This window comes from Scleropages formosus, chromosome 11, assembly GCF_900964775.1.
Source record: "Scleropages formosus chromosome 11, fSclFor1.1, whole genome shotgun sequence".
NCBI lineage: Eukaryota > Metazoa > Chordata > Actinopteri > Osteoglossiformes > Osteoglossidae > Scleropages > Scleropages formosus.
In genome coordinates, this window is record NC_041816.1 from 10,595,914 (window position 1) to 10,616,341 (window position 20,428).

The window sequence follows — 20,428 nt, forward strand, 5'->3', positions numbered from 1 at the left end:
GCTGATATAAATTACACGAGTACGGTATTGGGCGTTTACGACACTTTTAAAACAGCGAATGTGGTGAGTGTTTCACCAGTGTTCTAATCCAAATCTGATTTGCAATGCTAGTCCCAGAATACTAGTTTATTATAGTCTTCTATTTTCTCTGGATTTTGGTGTGTTTTGTTGGAAGGGAGGGGGTGTTTAATTAGATTAGGTTATTAATCAGATTCTTTCCAAATCTGATTAATAATTCCTGTGGGAGAGTACTAAGCTGTTAAACTATCCTATTTTGATCTCTGCTGAAGGTGCTTTGAGAGTAAATGAAACCGTAGGTTGAGGAGGTCATCAGGTTCCTCCATTAGCCTTCAAACTAAAGGATCGGTGTGTCAGGCTGCTCCAGTAAAGATACAAGCAGCATTCTTTGACAGTGAATTAGCAAGATTCCAGTGATGTAGATCAGCTGGGTCAGAGTGGCCCCCTGGTCAGATGTTCTCCATTGGTCCAGGCAGAATTGACCCAGGTGGTGTGTACAGGCTGCACGCATGTACACGCATAGGACTCTTCCATTGTGTGTTCTTCTGCAGGGTCACTGATGGGAAATAGTGTCTTTAATGAATATTCATGATGGGAGTAATTAAATGGCCACAGCTGCCAATTCCATTCTTTTTTTCTCACCTTTTTTTTTTGTAGTGGGCTGTATGTAAATGAATGACTTTGTGCGGTAAGGCCTCATCAGGCTAACTTTAAAATTGCCTTAACTTAGATAAACATATACCTCTAATTCACTGATTATATTCATAGCATTTAATCTTTACTCTGCCTTTTAATAAAGATTAGCTCAATTAACACTCGCATTTAGATAACAAAAGCAGACAAGACAGTAGAATACTTTTTAAAAGTTGTTATACGTGCATTGCTGCTTCTTTTTTATTTTTCTTTGCCATACTGAAATTTGGTGATTTTTGTCCAAATGCTGTGCATTTTTATATAGACACAGGCTTCCCTTGCGTATCAAAAGCTTGCATTATGAGAATTTGCACTTCAGAGCACAGGTAATTTGTAGCCTAAATTTTGCATAGTTAGCTTTCAATTGACACTTGAGTCTATCATAATAAGCCTTAAAGAGCCCTGCTGAAACGGCAAAGAAAGCCTTAAACCAACCCCCACCACCCCCATTGTCTATAATTGTTTGTCTTATTCAGGGTTGTGGGGATCCAAAGCCTATCCTGGAAGTGTAAGACATGAGGTCCCCCTCAAAGGTCACACATATTGACCTACATAGACACACACTACTGACATTTCAGAGTCACCAGTTCACCTAAAACACATGCTTTTGGACTGTGGGAGGAAACCCACAGACACAGTAAGAGAAAATGCACATTTTATGCACAAAGTCTGTCTGGTGTCCAAACCTACTGGAGCTGTGAGGTCCCAGTGGTACCTGGTACCTGGTACCCTACCATTCCAGCAATGGAAGGCCTTGAAAATCTGAAGCGATAAAACCCATAGAATTCTCTTGAAACAATATCGTTACCGATCACTTTGTTAGTGTGACTTGAATGCCTATTATTCATGTGTCGCAAACAAAAGTGATAACGAGAATTAAGTTATGGGAACTGTGTCATTAGGTAATGTTTCGATGTTCTCGACTCTGGGTTTTAAATGAGATTTTCTTAAAAAGAGAAGGCAAGAATTTTGCGTGTTGGAAAAAAAATGGGTGAACCTTTTCGCAGCTCAGTTCCACATTATTTATTTTTCCCATTTAAAGTAAAACAAAGAATGTGTTTCAAGAGTTCATTTTATGAACAGATTCTCAGGAACCAGTTGTGCTTGTTGAGTGAGGGAAGCCTGTGTTCGACTTCTAATGGGTACAGAAAAATTTGAATGATTTCTTTAGTTTTGTAGATCCCTTCACTTCCTCGTTGTGTGGTTGTTTATATGCTGTAGCACAACAACACCAGACATCATGTGTCCATAGGGTCTCCCTGCTGTAACATCCTGTGTTCCCTGTTAGTTTTACTCCTTTGACATTCTCTTATTTTTGCAAAGACACTACCTCTAAAGTCATTTCAAACACGTATATGAATCTTATAAAGTAACACATAGTGGATCATCTTTTTTTTTTTTCTTTTCTTCTCGTGCACATCAGTTATTGGTTTAATAGTACTTGCGAATGGGAATATGTGTGTTGCTCATTCTGTGTATGTAATGACTGTGTGTGTTTAATTTGTTTTCTCCCTCCACTTGGCATTTTTTTCCACCCACCATGACAACCTTTGTTCTGCAGAAGGTAAAAGCAACTGCTTCTTCAGTGCAGCCCCCTATTGATTAATACGAATCCTCACTCTAACCCACTTACAGGGAAAAGATCTTTCCCACCATATATGCGCCCCTTCTTTTTCAGAGCTGCCTAAAGACGTAGTGCACGTGTGCACACTTACAGATGCAGCGGCTGAAAAAGAAGGGTGTGGTGGGGTCAGAGGTCACAGGAGGGGTGGTGGACAGATGTGGGTGAGGTGGGAGTGTGGAGAGTGAATTATTGTTAAGCATGTTGTGGCTGTCACTCTGCTCCACGTTGCTCAGAAGAGAAAACGCATGCCTCTAGTGCATCATGCAGGGCTGAAGCACTGAAGCATTTTGGCTTGCTCTTAGTGAGGTAGCACTCTCTCTGATTATGAACTAGACCAGGCCCTTGATTTACACCGTAGTCTTCCTCCTCACAGCTGTGTAACTGCCCAGCTTGAAGGTTCTAACTCATAACCAATATAACCACGAGACCAAAATCGCACTCCTCTGTCACTGCAAGTTGGAATAAACAGTTAGCCACTATAAATATGTATTGGCTGATTGTTTCATTCTAATTAAAAAGAAAACTAAATGTTTTGTCCAATTGCATCACTAGTATGAACATTGCAGATTCTGTGTTTTCAAGCTTTGATTTGCCTTGAAATAATCAGCAGCTCTTACATGCACGCATGCATACATACATACCTGTACCACTACATACTCTGCATATAAACACATGCACTATAATATTCGCAAAGACCTTTTGCACAAATTTTTGTCTTGATATTAATTCAGTTATTTCTTGACATAGATGTGACACATTCAAGAGCTATTCCACCACAAACCGTGATTTTATCATTTTAATTTCAAGCTCTAGCATCAATAACTTCTTGTCTCAGTCACCAGACACACAGATATAAAAAGGTGACGTGTGGTTTATCTCACGATTGATCGGTTTGATTGATGGACTGTTCCTTGGGGCAGTTTGATCTGCTGGTGGAGCTCTTCCAGGGTGAAGGGAAGGTGACCAGTCCAACTGGGCCACCTCCTGGCGGCCGTACCAGGCTCAGCATCAAGCCGGACAAAGCTCGGCCCAGCCAGTCCAGCAAGGAGCACAAGATGACTGTGGGCCTGCAGGTGGGTTCACTGACTTGTTCTTCTTGTTTTTGAGGCTAATTATAAAGCTGCTTAACACAACATTCATTCTATGACCTTGTCACTGTCCCAGTTCCGAAACTCGCTGCAGCTTTTGATGGAGACCCTGAACGCGACAACCCCGCACTATGTCCGCTGCATCAAGCCCAATGACTACAAATTCCCTTTCACGTGAGCAGCCTTCCATCCTATTTTGTGTTGGGCCTAGCACTTCTACACCAGAGGGCACCATATACCCGGAGAATCATGCATGTATCATTACAGATGTCAGCTTACAAATGTCACTGAAGCCTGTAGTGTTGTTTCCTCTTCAGTGGGGACCTCTGGGGCTCACTGGCCACATCATTTTTTTCAGGTTTGACCCAAAGAGAGCAGTGCAGCAGCTCAGAGCATGTGGTGTCCTAGAAACCATTCGGATCTCAGCAGCAGGCTTTCCATCCAGGTAGAGCCGTTCCAGTGAACCTCAGGCCGTGCTCTGTACCTTGGCATCAACAAGCCCACTCATGTCAGTAACACGTCGAATGAAGGGTCTAAGCCTGTGTAACATTTCATTGTTGTTTTGACGCAAGGTGGACCTATCAGGAGTTCTTCAGCCGGTACCGAGTGCTGATGAAGCAGAAGGACGTGCTGACGGACAAGAAGCTGACGTGCAAGAATGTCCTGGAGAAGCTGGTCCAGGTAGAAGGAAATTGCTGAGCCACTCGATAAAGGCAAACGCAGAGACAGTAGACCACACACCACAGGCCGGTGGTGTAGCGGTTCAAGAAGGTTTCCAGTTCAAATACTACTATTGCTAAAGTACAACGGAGCAAAGTGCAACCTATCCAAAATTGCTCCAGAAAAATACCCATCTTAATAATATATATTTTAGCCATTTATACAGTAATACAGTCATTTTTACCGTACCAGTTCAGTGTAAGTACCTTGCTCAAGGGTATTACAGCAACGGGTGGGATTTGAACGTAAAGCCTAGAGGCAGCTGTTCCCACCATTTAGCTATCCGCTGCACGAACATTTCCAGTATTGACCAAGATCATTCAGTTTGATGTCATCTGTGGCCCACAGAGCTTTACGTTACTATAGTTATTTAATTTAATCTGATCAATTATAATGCACATCAGCATGGGAGACGAATGTATTCAACACTAAAATAAAGATTTAGCCTTCTGCAGCAATTTAACATTTTCCCTGACGGTGCCAAATATTGGGATACATGGAACACGGCTAGAATTCAAGAGATGAGCCTTTGCATTGTCTGTCTGCAGGACCCGGACAAGTACCAGTTTGGGAAGACCAAGATCTTCTTCCGCGCCGGCCAGGTGGCCTACCTGGAGAAGCTGCGAGCAGACAAGCTCCGGGCCGCCTGCATTCGCATCCAGAAGACTATCCGCTGCTGGCTGGCCCGCAAGAAGTACCTGCGCATGAAGAGTGCTGCCATCAGCATCCAGAGATACGTGCGTGGATACCAGGCGCGGTGGTGAGCACCTGGCTACCTGCTGTCATCTCTAAGGGCCTTATTACAGTCCATCCAGACCTCAAAGAAAGGCACATTTTATAATCTTATGTTATTGTGTGCTGTAACTATAAAGCTCTATGCCATCTCTTAACAGAAACTTAACTTAACTTAGATAATTCTGGGGAGATTTGAACCAGAACCAGACAGGGTGCTACTTCCTGTGGTTCTTCTCTGTTCACCTTGCCTGTACCCTGAGATGGTCTTCTGCCTCTTCTCACCCCACTGTCAGCCTGGCCAAGTTCCTGCGGCGCACCCGGGCAGCCATCATCATCCAGAAGTATCAGCGCATGTATGTGGAGAGGAAGCGCTACAAGCGACAGCAGGCCGCCGCCCTCGCCATCCAATGCATCCTGCGGGCATACATGGCCAGGCAGCAGTACCAGGCGGTAAGACAGTAAGACACTGGCACAGCTAGTAGCGTAGTGGTTACAGCTGCTGCCTTTGGATCTAAAGGTCGCAGGTTTGATTCCCACCTCCAGCTGTAGTACTCCTGAGCAAGGTACTTACCCTAAATTGCTCCAGTAAAAAAAAAAAATTACCCAGCTGTATAAATGAGTAAATAATTGTAACCTTCCATTGTAAAAACTCATTGAAAAAAGCATCAGCTAAATGAATAAGTGTAAATGTAAGACACCACAGCCCCTTATATACAGTCTAGTTTCATACATGTGCAACCCTTCATCTGGCGCTCAATTCCGAACTTGTGCTCAGTTTCTCAGTGTTGCATATTAGGCCTGGAAAATATGATAAGAGAATAGAAGGTTTTGGCAGCTGTACCTTTAGTGTATAATTAACTCCCCCTGGTATCACAAGCTACTTCTGACATGAGGTTTCACTGTGGATCTCTCTGTGCCGACTTTATGAATCTGAAATGAAGGTGTAGTCTCTTAAAATCAGTTGGTTAAATGTGACACAGACCCTTGAGGTAACCAGTTCAGTCACCGAGGAGGCGGAATGGCAGTAATGTGCTAATGCAAATACCTCCGTGTGGTGAGGAGAGTGTGTAACGTGACTGAAGCAGCTGCTTCTTGTGCACGGAGGGACTGCCCCACTGACCGACAGTAGCAGCTGTCTGCACTGCCTGCTCCCTGCCATACTGCGCTCTATGTCCCCTCCTGTCCCTTTCCCACTTTCCCTCTGTTTGTCCCCCAGCCTCCCTTTTGTGGGTGGACCACGATGGGCAGAGTGAGTTTTGCGTTAGGAGGTGTCACTGTGTACGATGAACCAGAGGAGAAAGGTGTGGAGGACGAGCTGATCAGAACAGATTGTAACCCTTTGAAAGGGGCAGATTATTTGCCATAAATTGCCCTAGTGAAATAGTAGTGCCATAATAATGCTCTTTTTGCCTTTGTCTTGTCTAGCTGTTGCGGGAGCACAAAGCCATCATCATCCAGAAGTGGGTGCGCGGCTGGCTGGCGCGCCAGTGGTACAAGCGCTCTCTGGCGGCCATCGTGTATCTGCAGTGCTGCGTTCGGCGCATGAGGGCTAAGCGTGAGCTCAAGAAGCTGAAGATCGAGGCGCGCTCCGTGGAGCACTTCAAGAAGCTCAACATCGGCATGGAGAACAAGATCATGCAGCTTCAGCGCAAGATAGATGAGCAGGTGTGTTTCCGGCGGCGGTGGGGACCCCGCGCCTGCGGTCCGATTGACAGGATGAGGATAACATCTCGTACAGGAGCCGCTCTACGTCTCTGTGTCCCTGGAGAGCACAGTGATATTCAACTTTCCATTACGGATTTAGAGCGGTGCTCTTCCAGTCAGGTTGTTCATTTCAGAACAAGCTTTATATTAAGTTTTTTTTTTTTTTTTTTTTTTTTTGCAGCCAGTTATTTACTGAAGATTTCCTTCTGGCGGAACGCCAGAATTACAGCAGGCTGACTTATTTCCTCTTACTGCTTTTTCGATCTTTATCTCAAGATTTTCTTTTCGTGTTAAGATACTGAATGGGTTAATTGAAGTTGATGGCTTGTCCATCTCAGTGACGAAGTCACCAAAGCACTTAAACACCTTCCAGGAGCCCTTGCTGGAGATCCTCTTTCTCTCCGCCCCTTGTTGACTGCGTGTTGCTAAAACTGGTTCTGACTGCATGTGCGAATGCAAGCCAGGCTACAACCTTATCGCGCACTGTTCCCGGCTGCGAGTAAACTGTGTCCCCTGCCGGGGATGTGTGTCTCCTGCAGAACAAGGAAAACAGGGCCATGAGCGAACGGCTGAGCAATCTGGAGATCTCGCACACTGCGGAGAGCGAGCGGCTGCGCGGGGAGCTGAACCGCCTGCGGGGAGCCGAGGAGGAGGCCAGAAACAACGCTAACCGCATCACCACCCTGCTGGAGGAGCTGGCGCGACTGCGGAAGGAGCTCGAGGCCACCCGGACGGAGAAGAAGACCATAGAGGACTGGGCCGATACATACCGCCATGAGATGGAGGCGGTACGCTGCATCGTCTACATGGATCACCTCACCCAGGGCTAAATGACACCTGTTAACACCTGTACTGCACAACTACTCTAATTGGCATCATTTAGTACTGAACAGATAGAGCTGCTGAAGCACATGCCAGTGTTTGTAAATTGTGTGGTTGTTATGGTAATACCTCTCTACTGATCCAAACACTGCTGATAATGACTTTACATTGTGGTCCACACATGTGCAAGAAATTCCAGGTCTTCAAGCAACATTGTGTCATTGCTTACGTTCATTTTTCCTTCCTATTAGAGCTGTTTCTATTAAACTGGTACCTTATTGTCTTACAAATTTGAGTAATGTTTGTATTGTTGGTTCTTGAATGGTACAGTGAAACTGATTTTGGTTTTTGATCAGTCTCAAACTGACTGTGAAATCGCGCTCTGATTTTATCTGCACTTTCTCCTTTGGTCTCTGAAGATGGTGTCCGAGCTAAAGGACCAGAACAACCTGCTGAAGAATGAGAAGAACGATCTGAACCGGATGATTCAGGAGCAGGGCCAGCTGATGGCAGGTATGGGAATCAATGAAATGAGCGGACCGCGTACCAGGCCTCGGTGGTGATTAATATCCATAACAGCATGTGCGCTTCTGCCTTCTACTGAAAACCCCAGTGCCTGTTTGACAACACAGTCCTTCTTACTAAAACACAAACATTAATTATCAGCTCTTGTCAAAATGCACGTGGTAGCGTAGTAGTTAGAGCGGTTGCCTTTGGACCCAAAGGTTGCAGGTTCGATCTCCAGCTGTAGTACCCATGAGCAAGATAGTTACCCTAAAATTGCTCCAGCTGTATAAATGGGTAAATAATTTTAAGTGGCTTCACATTGTACGTCGCTTTGGAGAAAAGTGTCAGCAAAATGAATAAATGTAAATGTACCAGTGCTATGTATGCAGCTGTTGGATAAACATACCTGTTAGAATGAACGGCATGAATTGGTGGGGATAAGAAAAGTCGGGTACTAGCTTTCTGTAGTAATAATCTCCTCCTGGTGCTCTAACTGCCTCGCTGTCTCTCTCTCGTTTACCTAACACAGAGAAAATGCAGAAGGCCCTGGAGGAGGAAACCAAGCAGCTGGAGAACGATCTGAACGAGGAGCGCTCGCGCTACCAGAACCTGCTGACGGAGCACCTGCGGCTGGAGGAACGCTATGAGGACCTGAAAGAGGAGGTTTCCCTGACCGTGGTGAGGATGCCACCCCTTTGCCCTCCCTCACCTCTCACTACTCCTCCCCCATCCGTTTGTTTAGCATGCTAGGAATACGCTAAGACTGAGAGACTGATACGATTCAGTGAGGCTCCCTGCGCAGTTTCTCATCTGTTGTAACGGCGTGAATATTGCGGTTGCGTTTCATTAGACTGTCCCCAAGCCGGGCCACAGGAGGACGGACTCGACTCACAGCAGCAACGAGTCCGAATGCACGTACAACTCTGAGTTCGCCGAGTCCGAGGAGAGCTCTCGTGGAAGAGAGGTGAGAGCCACAGCCTCGCATCTACAAATGTCGAGTGTTTTGACATTAATAGAAATGACACGACCAGCTGCTACCTGAGTGACGTGCTGAGCGCCCTGGTTCTCCGCTATCTTCTCTTCAGGATGTCACCAAGGCCGCCTTGGACATGTCCCTCTTCCTCAAGTTGCAAAAGAGGGTGACGGAACTGGAGCAGGAAAAGCAGTCACTGCAAAACGAGTTGGACCGGAAAGAGGAGCAATTCCAGCGGGCTAGAGCCAGGGTAAGGGCACACGCGCTCACTTTGACAGTTCTCACACTTTCTGCTTCCATCTTTCGCTCTCCCTTTACCTTCTCATCGGAAGGGGGTGTGGTGGAGCACAAAGGAGAAGTTATACGTAAAAAAACTGCTGTGTAGAACTCAATTTGTGATGGGTGGTTAAAAGTAACTTATGAACCTTATGAAATAACTCTGTGGATGGGATTGTTGCAAAACTTGCATGTGCACAAGTGCAGCGAACGAAGAATTCGGTTTCTCACCCACGAACTGCAAAAGAAACGCAGCAGAGTGGCGTAGCAGTTTGTGATTGCCCTGTGATGTGCTGATGCCCTGTCCAACGTGTACCCTGCCTCATACCGCGTGCACCTGAAATGGGCTCGAGATCACTGCAACCCTGCACCGGACTGACTTGTCCATCCAGCCATTAGAATAAATGCAGATCTGAGGCCTGTACAGTTTATTTGCTAAAAGATGTTTTCGTTTTGTTTTCCGTTTCCTATTTACCTTCTCTGTGGGGCAAAAGGACGATGAGGACCACAAGAAGGCTCGAGGGGCAGAGCTGGAGTACGAGTCTCTCAAGGTAAGGAGCTGGAGCACGGATGCTCGCAGAGAGGCCCTTTCAGGCTCTGCGCTCGAGCGTCGAGCTGCCCTCCCCCTCCAGGCTCAGTTAATTGGGCCGGAAGCCGTTTGCACATCAGCTGCTTGTCGCTCTCCGGCTTCCCAAGTCTTCCACAAATTGATGTGGCAAATGAAGTGGCTCCTGTTGTGCCTATTATGGCCTCTGAGTGCTTGGATTAAAGTTGATAGCCTCCCAGTTATTAAAATAATCCCACAAGCGTGAGCCGAGGTGAGTGCCTTGGAATGTCTTTATGCGTATTAGCTGGGCGGCATGAGAGTGTGTCCTGCAAGGTTGAGGCTGAATAGATCCTCATTCCGCCCCTGCAGCGCCAGGAGCTGGAGTCGGAGAACAAAAAGCTGAAACACGACTTGAACCAGATGCGCCAGTCGCTCACAGGGAATGCAGGTGCGGGAATGGCCGCTCCGGGCTCGCCCGCCTATAAGGTGCTCCTGGACCAGCTGAACTCCTCCAACGAGGAGCTGGAGGTGCGCAAGGAGGAGGTTCTGATCCTGCGCTCACAACTGGTCAGCCAGAAAGAAGCCATGCAGCACAAGGTATGCTTTGAGGAGCAGAACAACTTGTGGCTTCTGCTGACTACAATAATACAAATTTCACTTTAATATCATTTTCAATAGACTGTATGTGTTCTAATTTTGTTTAATTTCACAAATTGTAATTTTAATACTGTTTTCACTGCTTCTTCCACAATGCTTTCCTTCCAGGATGAGAAGGTACTTTAACTTTTTTATTTGTTTAACTTCCTTAAATTTTTCAGCACAGTTGGTTCTTGGAGTGAGTCAACACCTGTGTGGTTTTGAAGCGGAAGACGTGTAGTCTCTGTGTGGACGTCCTTCTCAATGCCTTATCGTTTACATTTATTCATTTAGCACACGCTTTTCTCCAAAGCGACGTACATCCCAGAGAAAATACAATTTGTGCGTTACCTTGGAGACATAGTTGCAGACGTGTGATTCTTAAGTAAACCTGGTTGATCATTGTCAGGACCGCAAAAAGAAACAAAATCTCTGAGTCCTGTTAAGTCATAGCATTTTTTTTTTTTTTTCCATCCAATTTGATGGGTAATCTTACCTGATATCGTCCTGTGTCCCATCTTCAACACTTTCTCCAGGAGACAATGACTGAACCCATAACCTACGCAGAGGACTTGAAGAACTTGAATGATGCAGGCGAAGTCACTCAGGCATATATGGGACTTAAGGAAACCAACAGGTACCTGCTGTGCAGTATGGACTCATGTGAGACCTTGGATGGGGCCTTGGTTGGAGCCTGAGGGGCTACGCTGTCAGCCTCTCCATACTCTCCCTCCCTAGTCCCAGTGGTAGTGAGATCTGTCCCAGAATTTATTTTGCACAGCCTTTGCAGTGTTGAGAAATACACATCAGATTTTTTGTGTCAGTTATAGACCAAACAGGCAGTATGAGCAACAGGGTGTGTTGGACTTTTTTTTTCCCCCGCCCCTCATCATATTTCCATATGTCTGAGTCATTCACTCCCAAAGGTCATCTCTTCTTTCAAAGTTAGCCATGGTTTTCCAGGGAGCGGAGTCCAGCAACATCCTTGGCACCACACAGAGTGAAAGTGCCTGGACAGTGCCTGCGGAGTGGCATGTCTGTCTTTCATTTACATCCCTGCTGTCTCTGCATCCCCTGTTCTTACATTGTACCCTCCACAGTCTCGAGGCTGGATGGAAGGTGTCAGATCTTCTCAGGACTTGAACACACCCACAGGTTTTATTGGGTACCTGATACCTGATCTGCCACAGTAACTGAGGCGGCTTTGATACAAAACACGAGTGAAGGATGTTTTGCAAATAAATGGGTTTAAGGCCAGTGAGGACTGATAAAGTCCCAGCTGCAGGTTCCTTCCAACAGGAGTAATGTGAGGAAGCAAACAGATGCTGTGGAACCCTGCCCAGAGTTTGCCCCTTTCCACGATGGACTGACATCCTGTGCCCTGTTTCTGTTCCCTCTCTTGCCCAGATCGCCAAAGTTTTTGCGTAAACCCCTCGAGGTGAATGAGCTCATGAATAGGCTCAGGTAACTGGCGATGGGGAATGCCAGTGGGCAGACATGCGTGATACTGCATCATGCATGAACATGCAGTCCCATCGAAAACGCATTCTTAGATTTCTGCTCAAAGACCAACGTAAACAGTAGGCCTAGTATATTCCCTCACAAGCATGAGAATGATACCTGCTGACCGAGTACTGTGATGGCAAGAATGGCTTTCCTGCCCCGTAACTAACTTTGTTTCACCCAAACCTTGTTTTTCCCCCTCTAACTTCAGCAGGCTGTATTGTAGTGAGTTGCATATGTTTTTTTTTTTTTTCTTCTTCTTAACTTTGTTGAACTAAGAGCATATGAAAAGGAAATAAGCATGCATGGTGCTGTCAACCTATGTATTCGATCCCGCACGTAGCCTTTGACTTGGCAGGTGTGTGCAGCAGGGCTGCTGAAGGTTGGTTGACTAGACACACAGCAGACCGCAAAGCTGTGCAAACAAAAGTTTTTAAAGGGCGTCGCTGTAGAAACTTAACACAGAGTGCATGGTGGCATGAAATCAACTTGCCCTGAGATACAGGGCAGGACTCAGTGTAGGCAGCGCTTGCACAGTAGACTTGAGCTGGGGTTTCCACATGTCAGTTCTGCACATGTTATTTATTCACTCTTTATATGATTACATTCATTTGTGTAAAATGCAGTCATTTAAATTTGTTACATGTTTTACATTTTGTTTCTGGTTTTATTTAGTTTAGTTTTTTCTGATTTATTTAACATTGAAATTAATTCATTTTAATCCTGACCTGCATGTCTGTGATGCCAAAGAGGACTTGATGTTTTCTAGTGTACAGTGGAGTGCAAAGCCAGTCGAACTGGGCTGTACTGGTCTAGCTGTCGAGTCCCCTGCGGCATCACTGTTGCTCACCTTTGTTATCATCTCCTCACTCTACTCATTACCATCATCCCCTTTTTTGTTGTTGTCCTCTTCCCCGTTTCCTTTTTCTTTTTGCTTGTCAGAGCCCCCACTCCAGACTACCGTGAGCTGAATGAGGACGGAGAGCTTTGGCTGGTTTATGAAGGGTTAAAGGAGACGAACAGGTTAACCTTGTTTCTTAGGCGTGTGGGCCTCTGTGTGACTGTGTGACTGCGCACAGGGTACATGGGTAGGGGTTGCTGTGTCTTACTCTTCACTTTCACTCCTTCTCACTGTCTCCTACAAGTCTGCAGGGTCTTTCACACTAACCCCTCGGTCAAACCTCCTCCTTTACCCTGCAGCGCTCACAGAGCAGCAGTGCCCTGAACACACAAAATCTGACTACAGGCTTGTATGCCTTTACTTACTCTGCTACATTTCCACAAGAAGCCACGCTCTGAGAAAACAAACAGGGCACACACTGCTGAGAGTACACGATATATCGCTATGCCCTGTTTGGTTTCGGCTTTGTCAGCCGAGCAAAGGTGTGGGAGGGACTTGGGTGTCACGTGTCATCCCGTGAACCAATCACAGTGAGCGCTGGATCACAGCCCCTTCCATACTCGTCTGATGTCATTGCTTCTCATTCACACATTGCGTCAGGGTCACGAAGAGTGTGTGGACGTGTCTGGGGATTAGCTAGAGATGTCTTCTGCGCTAGTCTTTACGGTGGTATGGGTAGGGTTCAATTAGGCGACATCAGTCAAAGAAACGTTCACCTCAGTTTGTGTCACTTTAGTGTGGCGGGAGTTTCAGATCGTCATGATGGCAGCAGTTCCATGCAACGTGTTTTGCTTTTGACCATGTTTTATTATGCCTTATTTGAATGCTTAGCCGTTTAAGTCAAACCCCTAAATTAATATGCTTTGACGTTTTCAAGGGGGAGTACTAAAGCCAATCAAGATTTAAAACTCACTCTCTAGAGAAGGATTTCCTGCTGACATGACATGATGTGGTACAAAAGCATATGGGTGGGGTTTAGCGCTTGCTTTCATTTTTTTTTTTTTTTTTCCTCCCTTTTTTCCCTGCCCATGATACAGAGGCTTTGCTTTTTACAGCACTTTTTTTCTGCTGAACAACCAGAGCTTCTGCTTTCTTTCAGCCTTGGGGTATGCCTTGTGGTTGACGGTCACCTCTCCCGGGATCCCCCCCACCCCGCATGTGCCACCCTCCCTCCTCTCCGCAGGTTGCTGGAGTCCCAGCTGCAGAGTCAGAAAAAGACATACGACAATGAGGTAGAGGCCCTGCGTGGGGAGCTCCAGAGCATGAAGGAGGAGAACAACCGGCAGCAGCAGCTTCTGGCCCAGAACCTGCAGCTCCCCCCGGAGGCTCGGATCGAGGCCAGCCTCCAGCATGAGATCACGCGCCTCACCAACGAGAACCTGGTGTGTATAGTGGTAGCTTGCTTACCACTCAGCCCTTTACCCCTTGCCCACCCCACCCCCTTTTTCTCTCAGCATCCCCACCATCTCTTGGGCAGAACGTACCATAGTGGTTAGAGCTGTAGCCTTCCACTTGAAGGACCTCGGTTCAAATCCCACTTCCTGCCGTAATACAGCTGAGCAAAGTATTTGCTCTGAATTGCTCCAGTAAAAATTACCCCGCTAGGTAAATGGGTATCTTAGTGTGCAAAACTATCATTGTATTTGACTTCAAAGATTTGTGTCAGTTAAATGAATAAATAAGTCTGATAGACATTATTCAGCTCCCTTTCATACAACCTCTGTCACTCTGTTACCTCCATTTTTACTGCCCTGTAATACTTCCCCCCTTAATTAACCTATATGGACATAATTTATATAGCTCAGATGTTCCACTTCCCCTTGGCCCTTACTTGGTCCTCTGTCCTATTAGCCACATCTGATACCCCTGCGAAAAGGGGTTTTCGTTTTTGTGCATACCGGCCTGTGTCTGATTTTGAATGCTCAATTTATCTTGCTTTATATGATATATTGTACGTGATGTCACATTAATCTGTTGACATCCTACTCTTACTTGTCAAAAAGGTCCTGTGTTTTCCTGTCAGTCATTGTTCAAATGGTCTTGCTTAGAGTTGATCTCTCAGTCATTTTTAATGTGTCTGCAGTTTCACTATCGAGATCTCTCTTTATAGCTTTGGAATTATTTTCTCAGAGGCAAATGAGTGTATAACTGAAGTTTCTGTATGTATTTCAATGATATTGGAGGGTAACTTTCAAAAAAAACACAGAAGGTGTCTAAAGATAAATAAATCAAAACGTACAATTTTTGTTCTTTTGAGAGAATCTCCATCATATATCACCTGTCCTTAGAAGCGGTCGGGCTGCAGTGCCAGGGAGGCTGGTTCTATGCTCGGAGGCATTCATTTTCCCGGCTTTTGCCTCACAGGACATGCATACTGACGACCCAAGCAAATATCGGGAGTGCCGGCTCATGGTTTTGCGGCGGATGATTGTATGTAGGGTTGCTGGAGAGCAGTGCACGTTGCTTTCATGTGCCTGCGTGTGCGTCTGCGCGTGTGTATGGGCACTAACCATAGCGTGCGCAGCACTGAACAACCTGAAATCAAGTGTCCGTCGCTAACTCTCCTCTGCAATCCCCGAACTTCGTCCCATCTGCTAACCCACCCCAGTCAGTTCAGCGTTCACTCTATCTAATACAAGGTTACCGGGTTATGGAAGCACAGCTTTCTGCAGTGGATTCTTCTGTCTGCTCATTAATCTCAATGTGAGTCGGTCAGAAACACACTGCTGAAAAGATTTACATTTTACAAGTACACTTATAAATTAATATTTGCATTTTCCCCTATATATACTGTATTTGAAACTGTATTTTTAAAACTCATTTATTAAAAAAAGGAAGATTTTGTTTCCATAATTCACCCGGTAAAATACCTGCCAAGTGTGTTATCCACGATATTCAGCAAGAATTCTTTTTTTTTTTAACATGCTTTTCTGGCTCTCTGCAGGATTTGATGCACTAAAACCTGTACAATTTTTAGTCCAATACTAAGTGTTACTACTTAAAATTTAAAAAATATATATATTCTATTATCACTAATTGTTATTTTATTTAACATTTCATCTTTTAGGATCTCATGGAGCAGCTGGAGAAACAGGACAAGACAGTCCGCAAGCTCAAGAAGCAGCTTAAAGTGTTTGCCAAGAAGATTGGAGAACTGGAAGGTAAATGGGTGTAGGCACTCAAGGGGCTCTAAATGACTGTGGTGGCCTTAGACCCCTGCGGTAGATTTATGATCTAATCGTGATCTTATGTATTTCTTTCTGTACTTGTCAAATTCAGTCGGGGGTCAGGTAGAGAACGTGTCCCCGGGACAAACCGTGGATGAGCCAATCAGGCCGGTCAACATTCCCCGCAAGGAGAAGGATTTCCAGGGCATGCTGGAGTACAAGAGGGAAGATGAGTTGAAGCTGGTGAAGAACCTCATCCTGGGTGGGTGAAACTGTCCGTACGTTCACATCTTTTCACGTCCTCCACCCCTGCCGTTGCTGTGTGCTGAAATCGCCCCAGCAGCTTCCAGGTTTGTTCATGTGGTGCTGTGCACTCATACAGAGCTGAAGCCCCGTGGTGTGGCTGTTAACCTCATCCCTGGCCTGCCCGCCTACATCCTCTTCATGTGTCTGCGGCATGCCGACTACCTCAACGATGACCAGAAAGTGCGCACCCTGCTCACCTCCACCATCAACAGCATCAAGAAGATTCTGAAGGTGTGCACGTGCATTATTTGCAGTTCTGTGACGGCCTCCCAGCCATTTCTTGATTTAGTTTTTGCAGATAATTGTCAGTATTCTTTCATCATATCTGCTCTTGAACCTGCATCACATGCTACCTCCTGTACCTTGGCTCAGTTGCCGTATCTCATATTACTTCAGTTGGACTGTGGACACACACACACACACACGTTTTTAGCAGAACCTTAATTCCCCAGTCATGCATGAATGGGTGTCTGTCTTGTTTTTATTCATAGAAAAAAGGGGATGACTTTGAAACAGTTTCCTTCTGGCTGTCCAACACATGCCGCTTCCTGCACTGCCTGAAACAGTACAGTGGAGAAGAGGTGAGCTAGTGTTTCACACTGATTGTATATGTCACAACCATGTGTGCACGTTGCCCTTGACATCTTCACTCTTCTACAACCCGCTACAGGCGTTCATGAAACACAACACGCAGAAGCAGAATGATCACTGCCTGACCAACTTCGACCTGGCGGAGTACCGGCAGGTGCTGAGTGACCTGGCCATTCAGATCTACCAGCAGTTGATAAAATGCATGGAGAACATCCTGCAGCCCATGATTGGTAAATCAACCACATAAAGGCTAAGATGCTAAAGTTATTGTATACACTATGCAGTCAAAACGTAACTGAAGTGCAGTAAATTGAATATTTTTAATCCATGTAATTTATTTAAATTCAGTTAATCGGTGCATTGATTTTTTTTTTTTTCCTTAAGCTTTTCCAGAAGTCCCTGATATGAGGGGGAAAAAACTGACTTTAAGCCCAGTAAACGAATATTCCTATGCCAGTTTTTGCTTTAGTTACAAAAAACTGTACATGGACAACTTAAAAGAAGTTCCACCTTCAAATACTTAACAACATTTAGAAAACAAAATAATCACATCAAATAATTCCCTTTTTTGACCAGTCTCAGGGATGCTGGAACACGAGACAATCCAGGGTGTGTCAGGAGTAAAACCCACCGGCCTGAGGAAGAGGACCTCCAGTATCGCTGATGAGGGCACCTACACGTTAGACTCGATCCTGCGCCAGCTCAACTCCTTCCACTCTACCATGTGCCAGCACGGTACCGACCCCGAGCTCATCAAGCAGGTGGTCAAGCAACAGTTCTACATCATTGGCGCTGTGACACTCAACAACCTGCTGTTGCGCAAGGACATGTGCTCCTGGAGCAAAGGGATGCAGATCAGGTACTTAGCAAACCCAGCTCTGCCCACCCAGCTTAAGATAAAGGTACCACATCCACACATCACCCCTGTTCTGTGGGAAGGAGAGTTCCTGCCAAAGCCGATTTTGAGATCATCTTCCCATAATACCAGGTGGAGGAGGACTGTACATGTTATATCATGGCCCGGAAGATGCTGTCTAACTCGGGCTCTCACCTTTCCTCCAGGTACAACGTTAGCCAGCTCGAGGAGTGGCTGAGGGATAAGAATCTGATGACATGTGGGGCCAAGGAGACTCTGGAGCCCCTCATCCAGGCTGCGCAGCTGTTGCAAGTGAAGAAGAAGACAGATGAGGATGCGGAGGCCATCTGCTCCATGTGCAATGCTCTCACCACAGCACAGGTAGCCCCCCAGCTGGGTGTCCAGTAGTTTTTGCATGAGTACTGTACACTGACATAATCGGTCACTAAATGTTACACCCTTTAGTGTCTGTTGCAGATGTTAACATGTATAGAGATCTGTTTATTTAATAATGATTCTGTTTTCTGCTCCCCCCCCACCAGATTGTGAAAGTCCTTAACTTGTACACTCCTGTCAATGAGTTTGAGGAAAGAGTGTCAATCACTTTCATTCGAACCATACAGGTAGGACTTTATATGTAATCCTTATTTGATATGTGTCTTTTTGCCCATGTTCGTCTCCAGTGTTTACTGATCAGATCAATATTTGTCATTTTTAGACCCGTTTACGGGACAGAAAAGAGTCGCCACAGCTTCTGATGGACACCAAAATGATCTACCCTGTGACATTCCCCTTCAACCCATCCACCGTGGCATTGGAGACCATCCAGCTCCCCAGCAGCCTGAACCTTAGCTTCCTCACGCGTGTGTAAAGCCCCAGAACCAGTGTCCGAATGTCAGGATGGCAGTGTTGGGAAAAATTGTTTGTAAAGAAGTACCAACTCAAAACACCTAGAAAACCCATTTTAAACATCCCCCTGAAAGGAATGGTAGGACAGTTCTCTTTGTATGGAATGAACGCTTGTTTGTAAGTTTTCCTAGGAATGTAATTATACACCAACTGAGGATTTCAGAATGGTTGTGTTTAGTGGTTGTTCCATTATTGCCCCCATTGCCTGTCCCACACACCTATAAAACACACAATTATGCAAGGCTATTCATATTGATTACCTGGAACCATCCATACCTTGCTAATGGATTTTTTCCCAGGAGGGGAAAAAGAGGAGGGACTGATTGTGTTCTACATCATTTCAAAGGCTGGAAAAGAAAACTGGCGGAACATAGTGTATTTGGTCTTATATTTATGTCAGTAAGAAATAAAATAAGTAGAATATCTTTAAAAATGGTGCATTAGTTAAATATATAGATGTTTATTTCTTAGTTCATGTATTGAGATTTTACTTAGCAGACTTAGCGGCTGTGTCTTGTGTAACTTGTATATTCAAGGATATTGTACTTAAGCACTGCAGTATAGCTTAAGGTTATTGTTCTCCTCACTACCAATATTGTTTACAAGCTCATCACAGATATTGCAGCCACATTTGGAGGAGACCGGGGGGTGGTAAAAACGTGGGTCACCGCACAATACCAGCTCTTGTACTGAAGTAGGCTCTTTTAGGATTTGTGCGGCCGGAGGCCAAATTTCCCTGCAGCACACCTGTAAATTGCATATTATGTGTAGCTGTTAATAGCTGTGTATTCATCTGTTCTGTTGTATGAGTGCGAATTTCACGGGCGACAATGGCTGTATATCCACTTCCACAGCTGTATGAGTGTGAGAAGATAAATGTCCTCTGCCTGCTCTCACGGGATGTTCTCTTCACAGCCAGGCCACCATGTTTGGGTTCCTCTGCCATGAGACTTAACACCCTTTCAAGCACAAATTACACTGGAGCATATTTAACATAAGGTATCACACCACTGTTTTACAACTGGGAGCTTTAGGTGGGTTTTGAACATGGAAGTTATTCAGTTCAGTGTTAAGGGTAAACTTTTTTTCAAACACAAAGAGTCTCACTTCGAGCAAGTGTAAGTAAATATCACAACTAGAGTAAAGGACAGAATACCTTTTTGTGGTGTTTTGCAGGCTGTGATTGTTACCCCGAATTTGCACACTAACTTTTAAGGAAATTCTGGCTTATTCCTCTTAATAGAAGCAGAGCTACACGGGCCAATGCCATATCTTACCTTCCATATCTTTTTTTTTTTTTTTTTTTTTTTTTTAAGTGCTAGGACATGTTAAAATGTGGGAAAAAAAATATATACATATATATATATACACACACACACACACATATGAAGTGCCAGGGTTAAAATGTATATCAAGAATGCACTGGCAAAAAAAAGTTGTTTAATTTCTCTGTGTAACATACAGCAGTGATACTCCTTATCCCTCAGTGCAGGCCTTTTAAGATTTACCTTTTGACCCTTTGGATTACCTATTATGCCAAATTTAGCTCGCAGTGTGAAATTATTACACAGAAAACCCTGTTCCAAAGACCTGCAGCACTGGTCTGTCATGCTAGCTTTATCTGATCTCTGGACAACATAGACTTGAAATCTAATGTTTTCTTAACATCCTATGCCTTATTTCATAGTCCTCTGTAGAAGTGAAAAAAATTCACTCTCCTGTAGGTGTGTTAACCTCCATTTCATTTGTGCCATGTGTTCAGAACATCGCAACAAAACATGTTCGTTTTGCTTTTTTTTTTTTTTGTATGTCGCATACAGCTGTCTTTCAAGGTGTCAAAATATATGTTACA

General features: G+C 45.1%; 1 protein-coding gene across 5 annotated transcripts in view; it reads left to right on the top strand.

Annotated features, from left to right (window-relative positions):
- Window positions 1-19,874, top strand: part of myo5aa (myosin VAa) — a 47,540-nt gene extending 27,666 nt beyond the window's left edge. Inside the window, exons 15-44 of one of the 5 annotated variants that reach the window (XM_029256157.1) lie at window positions 2,273-2,275; window positions 3,256-3,408; window positions 3,500-3,597; window positions 3,782-3,868; window positions 3,996-4,104; window positions 4,692-4,903; window positions 5,172-5,328; window positions 6,304-6,543; window positions 7,122-7,370; window positions 7,824-7,917; window positions 8,441-8,589; window positions 8,762-8,875; window positions 8,997-9,134; window positions 9,655-9,711; window positions 10,077-10,304; window positions 10,473-10,481; window positions 10,880-10,980; window positions 11,751-11,807; window positions 12,789-12,869; window positions 13,931-14,129; window positions 15,112-15,177; window positions 15,815-15,908; window positions 16,027-16,176; window positions 16,297-16,451; window positions 16,712-16,801; window positions 16,891-17,041; window positions 17,388-17,670; window positions 17,874-18,048; window positions 18,210-18,290; window positions 18,386-19,874. In XM_029256157.1, coding sequence (XP_029111990.1) covers window positions 2,273-2,275; window positions 3,256-3,408; window positions 3,500-3,597; window positions 3,782-3,868; window positions 3,996-4,104; window positions 4,692-4,903; window positions 5,172-5,328; window positions 6,304-6,543; window positions 7,122-7,370; window positions 7,824-7,917; window positions 8,441-8,589; window positions 8,762-8,875; window positions 8,997-9,134; window positions 9,655-9,711; window positions 10,077-10,304; window positions 10,473-10,481; window positions 10,880-10,980; window positions 11,751-11,807; window positions 12,789-12,869; window positions 13,931-14,129; window positions 15,112-15,177; window positions 15,815-15,908; window positions 16,027-16,176; window positions 16,297-16,451; window positions 16,712-16,801; window positions 16,891-17,041; window positions 17,388-17,670; window positions 17,874-18,048; window positions 18,210-18,290; window positions 18,386-18,538 — 3,933 coding nt within the window. In that variant the 3' untranslated portion in view covers window positions 18,539-19,874. The remainder of the gene's footprint in view (window positions 1-2,272; window positions 2,276-3,255; window positions 3,409-3,499; window positions 3,598-3,781; window positions 3,869-3,995; window positions 4,105-4,691; window positions 4,904-5,171; window positions 5,329-6,303; window positions 6,544-7,121; window positions 7,371-7,823; window positions 7,918-8,440; window positions 8,590-8,761; window positions 8,876-8,996; window positions 9,135-9,654; window positions 9,712-10,076; window positions 10,305-10,472; window positions 10,482-10,879; window positions 10,981-11,750; window positions 11,808-12,788; window positions 12,870-13,930; window positions 14,130-15,111; window positions 15,178-15,814; window positions 15,909-16,026; window positions 16,177-16,296; window positions 16,452-16,711; window positions 16,802-16,890; window positions 17,042-17,387; window positions 17,671-17,873; window positions 18,049-18,209; window positions 18,291-18,385) is intronic. The other 4 variants (XM_029256158.1, XM_029256160.1, XM_029256159.1 and 1 more) reach the window with 4 other exon arrangements.
- Window positions 19,875-20,428: the final 554 nt, after the last annotated feature.